Genomic DNA, 6,479 nt, shown 5'->3' on the forward strand with positions numbered 1-6,479 from the left:
GAAAGAAAGAAAGAAAGAAAGAAAGAAAGAAAGAAAGAAAGAAAGAAAGAAAGAAAGAAAGAAAGAAAGAAAGAAAGAAAGAAAGAAAAATAAATTCCCATTGATGACGTTCAGTAGCATTAGTATTATTTTAGAGTAGTGTTTTGGGGGCTCCAAAGACTGAATGTGGTGATAGATTTATAGTTACAAAAGTGGAGTTGAATTGTTTTTTTTTTAATCGTCATTTTTATCGTTTTCGGGATAAATGCCAGAAATTATTGTGATAATTTTTTTAGTCCATACCGCCCAACCCTAGTTTCCATGTATACTGACTAAATATATAATATACTGAATAAAGTGATTATTATAATAATAATAATTATTATTATTATTATTATTATTATTATTATTATTATTATTATTATTATTATTATTATTATTATTATTATATGGAGGGGATACTTTTAATTAGGAATTGTCTTCGCTGATGTATAGTCATTATCATCTGTCATTGTGATGCTGCAAAGTTTAGGGAAGCAATAATCAGCTTGTGCTACCGGAGCATTGAATAAACGCAGCGGTCATTTCTGACTTTGTCTCTGCAGTGACATATAAAACACGATATTCTGCTGCAAATATGCACATGCAGATTTTCCTGTGTAGATCGACCTAATATGAGCTGATAGCCACGGTTAACTTTGATTGATATAAGGTGAACGTGTTCCCCGACCTGTGGCTTGCATCCATTTGCGTCATGGCACCACACAGCACGAGGAAAAAGAGGATTCAAATCCACTTATAAGGGTGACATCACAGATAGTCTGCCCAGTAGATTTAGTCTATGGCACCAGTCCTAGGTTTGATTCCCCCATAAGCCCTTGCTTGTCTCCAGCAGTGACAACCAGCTTAAATTTGATTTGAACACTGAAGCACTGGCCAAACGTGGACAGCAGAGGATTCATCTCCTGCGTATGCTGAATTCTTTTTCTGTGAGTCCAGTCATTCTCTGTCGTTTTTATCAGTCTTTTATTGAAAGCCTCTTAACTTATTCTTTTATTTGTTGGTTCAACAACCTGTCACTCAGGGACAGAAACAGTCTTAACAGTGTGGTGAAAATCTGTTCCAAGATTATTGGACTCAAGCAGAGAGACCTAGGCTCCCTATGGGAACAACAGGTATTCTGGGAACTTCTGTGCACGTCTTAGGAAAATCATTTTCAGCAATTTTCACTGCTGCCTTCAGGACGTCGTTATGCCCAACCTGTGCGTATGGATAATCCCTTTTCCAAGTCTTTTATCCCCTCTGCTGTTCTGCAGAAAATAAATAACAATTTTGAGCCTTTTGACAAAACTCAAAAATGTCATTCCACTAGGTGACAGAGGACAAAAGGAGAATTTAAAGTTATCCTTATGAATTTGTTTGGAATGTGTATTTAGGTACTGTGTACCTTCTAGGAATGTGTATACAGTGTTTGTATAGTTTTTTTATTAATGTATTGGTATCAGCACTTTTTTAATGCAAAAAATTGCAGATTTTTGCACACGGCTGCCAACTTTCTCTCTGTGTTCTGTTGAATGTGTTATGTGTTTGTTATGTGTGTGTTTGGGTGCGAGCTGCCAAATCAAATTGCCCTTCAAGGGATTAATAAAGTTGTTTTGAATTGAATTGAATTGAGTCCCACATCAACCATCTAATAGACATTGGTACTTGTCTATTAATGATAAAATACAGGGGTCATGAACTCTTCTCCTTTTGTCCTCTGTCACCTAGTGGAATGACATTTTTGAGTTTTGTCAAACGGCTCAAAATTGCTATTTATTTTGACAGAGCTCCATTCAATTCATGTCACTTTGGTGTCTGACAAAACTTTACACTCCTTACCATCTAAAAATAGACATTGGATCATTTTAACTCTGTAATATTACTGGTAATTTAAATTATAAAAATGTTTGGCCATATCCATAAAAAAAGAACAGGAGTATGTTTAACACAGAGCGTCCCCTTTGCTTTTAATAACACGTGTCTGAGTTTATGAAATGTTTCCTTCTTCTTACTTATCATAGCTGTTCAACAGCTTTTACTACCCTACCGTACCCTAGGATGCAGTCAGATCAGTTTAATGCCTTTGGTATTATGTATTGATATCAAAACGGATGCTCCTTCCCGTCTTCAGCCTTCAGGATGGGACGTCTGGGATTTCTGTAAAGGTAAAGACCCACAGGACAGTTTTAGGACTCCACTAAATCCATGGCCGTTGGAAATTCCTGCCAGACAAGCTAAGGTACCACAGACTGGAGTCTATAAAAAAAAATCATCTTTACTTACCATATCTTATCAATAGCTTGAGTACATATGACCTTTTAATTATCTCTTATTGTGCTTTTATATGTGCCTATATTGGTTTTATTAATATTTTATTGGCTTTGTAATTGCACTACTTTGGAACCACTTGAACTATATTGCTGAAGTGCCTTGAGATGACATTTGTCATGATTTCACGCTATATAAATAAAGCTGAACTAAACTGAAATGAATTAATGCAGACCCTTTTGTCATGCTAATCATAATCATCATCATCATCATCATCATCATCATCATAAAATTGTGCTAGTGAAAAAATACTAATAGTAACATGAAGTGTATATCACCAGTGTTCAAAATTACTAATTAATTAGATTTCATGGTAATAAATGCACTGGAATAATACACGATTATTATCAATATTTTTTATCAAAGAGAAAAAAATCTTCTCGAAAGCATATAAAAACTTTTTTATTTTTAAGTGTATATAGTATAGTAGTGTTTGCAGTTTAATCTGGACTCGAGGGTGTATATATATATATATATATATATATATATATATATATATATATATACATACATACATACATACATACATACATACATACATACATACATACATACATACATACATACATACATACATACATACATACATACATACATACATACATACATACATACATACATACATACATACATACATACATACATACATACATACATATATACACACACACACACACACAGGACTGTCTCAGAAAATTAGAATATTGTGATAAAGTTCTTTATTTTCTGTAATGCAATTAAAAAAAACAAAAATGTCATACATTCTGGATTTATTACAAATCAACTGAAATATTGCAAGCCTTTTATTATTTTAATATTGCGGATTATGGTTTACAGTTTAAGATTAAGATTCCCAGAATATTCAAATTTTTTGAGATAGGATATTTGAGTTTTCTTAAGCTGTAAGCCATGATCAGCAATATTAAAATAATAAAAGCCTTGCAATATTTCAGTTGATTTGTAATGAATCCAGAATGTATGACATTTTTGTTTTTGTAATTGCATTACAGAAAATTACAATATTCTAATTTTCTGAGACAGTCCTGTATATATGCAGTGTTTGAAGTTTTATTATGACTCCAGGGTGTAATACCACGCCCGTGCTGCAGGTGTCAGTGCAGGGACGCATGAGACGAGATCAGCAGCAGCTTTGAGCAGAGCATTCCCGAGTGTTTTCTAAAAAGAGGAAATTTAAATTAATGCATATTGTTTAGCCATGGTGTTTTGATAACTTGACATCTTTAATCTCTGAGGCATCAGCATGAACTCGCTGGTTGGTTACGGAGTATCTTCTGATTCCGACAGCGACGGAGACGAAAACAACACTAAAGCAGAGTGAGTTGATAATCCACGATTATTATAATCACATTCATATCTGTTTATATTTACGTACAGAAATGGGCAGCTAACTATATGTGTATGTATGCATGTGTATATATATATATATGTAGGTATGTATGGGTGTATGCGTATGTGTATGTATAGGTATATTTTATATATAGATATAGATAGATAGATGTGTGTGTGTGATTATGTGTGTAAGTAGATATATACATAGATATAAAGCAGATGCAGTTAATAGAGACAGTATACTGTATAAAAAGTATATTTATATAAATATTTATATGGGCATGTGTGTACAAATATATAGAAATATTCAACTATGTGTATGTATGTATGTATAAGTATGTGTGTGAGTATAATTACAGTATATAATAATAATAATAATTATTATTATTATAATGTCATTTAGCAGTGTGAGTACACTGTGAGTATTTATAAATATGGGTTAAATGATTAGTGAATGGGGGTAGGATTAAATAGGTTTACACTTCTTCCTACTCCTTTTTTGCACATGTAAATTAAGATATCAAGTGTTAAAGGATGAAATTCTTTGTTTTGTTGTTTTGGTTTCTTAACTTCTTTTGAAGTGTTGTTTTTTTACATGTACAAAAATCAAAAAAATCAAATAAAAAATATAAACGTGAATATAAAATAAAGAAAAATCAAATCAAAAATATAAACGTGTCTAGTAACTGTTTCTGTTTCGTTTTCAAGCTGCATTGAGACATCAGCTGCCCAAAAGACCCGCAACTTTCTCCTGGAGTCCGGCTCGGCATCCAGTGACTCGGAACCAGAGGATGCGGGTCCAAAACCTCCAGCACCGGCACCACGTCTTCAAGCAACACGTCCTGCCCCGTCCAAAGCCCCGCCCTCAACCCATCACAACCCGGGCAAACTCCCCTCCCCGTCCCTGAACGCCTCCTCCGACAGCGGCGTGTTCGCCAACCCCTTCAAGGCCCGGGCGGAGCAGCAGCTGAGCGCCCTGCAGAAGCACGTCCCGCTCACGACCCGGTCCAGACCCGCCCAGATCGGCGGCAAGAAGATGTGCGTCTCCTACAGGAAGGACGGGAGGTGCAGGTTCGGGATCAAGTGCAAGTTCGCCCACGACAGTGACCTGCAGACCACCGGGGAGTCCCAGTACCCGCCCGCCGGGGGGGAAGCCCCAGAACCGGGTCCTGCTGAGGGCGGCGGGTCCCAGAACAAGAACCAGGCCGAGCCGGACGGCCAGCAGGCCAAGAAGAGGAGAGTTGGACTCAGCAACACCCTGATTCCTCCCAAAAGAGCCCTGAAGCAGTACGCCATGCTGAGGAGCAAAGGGCAGATGAATATGTCCTGAAAAAGGTTTTGTTAGGTGGATGGAAACAAGTTCTCTGAGTAAATTGGTAGAACTTATCTTATTATTATTATTATTATTATTATTATTATTAAATAACCACCTAGAATTGTAGATGAAGGTCTGGACTCAGGAAGATTATACATTATATCCGCCAGATACCTCGGTCACAAGTGATGACATCCCCTCCCTTTGGGTCATCCCTTTAACTTAGAATTTTTTTTTTTCCCCCAAACTTCTCCAACATCACAGAAACGCACAACCGAGAGTTCATGCCACGCCGGGGAGGAAACTATTCCCATGAGAGCATTTATAATTCCCAAGCAACTTGCAATGTCACTGATAGTTAAGGGGCAGATGAATACAGGACTGAATATTGTAATTTTCTGTAATGCAATTACAAAAACAAAAAGGTCATACATTCTGGATTCATTACAAATCAACTGAAATATTGCAAGCCTTTTATTATTTTAATATTGCTGATCATGGCTTACAGCTTAAGAAAACTCAAATATCCTATCTCAAAAAATTTGAATATTCTGGGAATCTTAAACTTAAATTGTAAACCATAATCAGCAATATTAAAATAATAAAAGTCTTGCAATATTTCAGTTGATTTGTAATGAATCCAGAATGTATGACATTTTTTTTTTTTAAATTGCATTACAGAAAATAAAGAACAATATTCTAATTTTCTGAAACAGTCCTGTATTTCCTGAAAAATGCTTTGCAAGGTGGATGGAAACAAGTTCTCTGAGTCAATTGGTAGAATTTATCTTATTATTATTATCATCATTATTATTATTAATAATAATAAATAACTACCTAGAATTGTAGATGAAGGTCTGGACTCAGGAAGATTATACATTATATCCGCCAGATACCTCGGTCACAAGTGATGACACCCTGGGGTCATCCCTTTAACTTTGAATTTTTTTCCCCACAAACTTCTACAAATTCACAGAAACACATCTGCAATTTTGAAAAAACCACTGAGAGTTCATGCAACGCTGGGGAGGAGGAAACAATTCCCATGAGAGCATTTATAATTCCCAAGCAACTTGCTATGATGTCACTGGTAGTTAAGAGAACCAACAAATGTGTAAAAGCTTCACAGCTCCCCTCTAGTGTTGCTGCTCTCTCTCTGGGGTGAGAAAGGAACCTTAGCGAAGGTTTTCTACCACCGGGGTTTTGTCAACGCCGTTCAACAGTGAAAATTACAGAGAAGAATCTACTGAAACGGATCCATGTGGAGGACTGTTGGCGCTTAACCACCAGGACAACCCTTACTTTTCAAAAATAGAAACCTTTTTCTATGATCCGTATCACAAATCAGCACCTGAGCTCTCCATTACATCGGTATGGAGGAGCTCGCCGAGGCGATGACCTTGGAGGGCGACGGTGATGCAGCTGGAGCGATTTGTTTTTTTGGCAGGGGTGTACAAGTCAGATG

The 6,479-nt window shown here is 36.4% G+C and overlaps 1 protein-coding gene across 5 annotated transcripts; it reads left to right on the forward strand.

Moving 5' to 3' along the window:
- Positions 1 to 860: 860 nt before the first annotated feature.
- On the forward strand, positions 861 to 5,591 carry si:ch211-113e8.11 (translation initiation factor IF-2). Of its 5 annotated transcripts, XM_061746241.1 has the most exons (4): positions 936 to 968; positions 2,153 to 2,186; positions 3,603 to 3,684; positions 4,408 to 5,588. In XM_061746241.1, exons 1-4 carry the CDS (start codon positions 951 to 953, stop codon positions 5,027 to 5,029), a joined length of 756 nt encoding a protein of 251 aa, XP_061602225.1. In that variant the 5' UTR covers positions 936 to 950; the 3' UTR covers positions 5,030 to 5,588. The 5 variants fall into 5 exon arrangements, with proteins under 5 accessions (XP_061602233.1, XP_061602376.1, XP_061602225.1 ...); XM_061746249.1 differs by lacking the exon at positions 2,153 to 2,186 and having other exon boundaries at positions 861 to 968; positions 4,408 to 5,581; XM_061746392.1 differs by lacking the exon at positions 2,153 to 2,186 and having other exon boundaries at positions 883 to 968; positions 3,610 to 3,684; positions 4,408 to 5,582.
- Positions 5,592 to 6,479: the final 888 nt, after the last annotated feature.

Source organism: Cololabis saira, chromosome 1, assembly GCF_033807715.1.
Source record: "Cololabis saira isolate AMF1-May2022 chromosome 1, fColSai1.1, whole genome shotgun sequence".
Taxonomy (NCBI): Eukaryota; Metazoa; Chordata; class Actinopteri; order Beloniformes; family Belonidae; genus Cololabis; species Cololabis saira.

What these genes read in the sequence shown, in the direction of transcription:
- si:ch211-113e8.11 (XM_061746176.1), top strand. Translation starts at nt 2,099, where the DNA reads ATGCCTTTGGTATTATGTATTGATATCAAAACGGATGCTCCTTCCCGT. An exon ending in CGTCTGGGATTTCTGTAAAG is followed by an intron (nt 2,187 to 3,602) that starts GTAAAGACCCAC and finishes TTAATCTCTGAG; the next exon opens with GCATCAGCATGAACTCGCTG. An exon ending in GAAAACAACACTAAAGCAGA is followed by an intron (nt 3,685 to 4,407) that starts GTGAGTTGATAA and finishes TTCGTTTTCAAG; the next exon opens with CTGCATTGAGACATCAGCTG.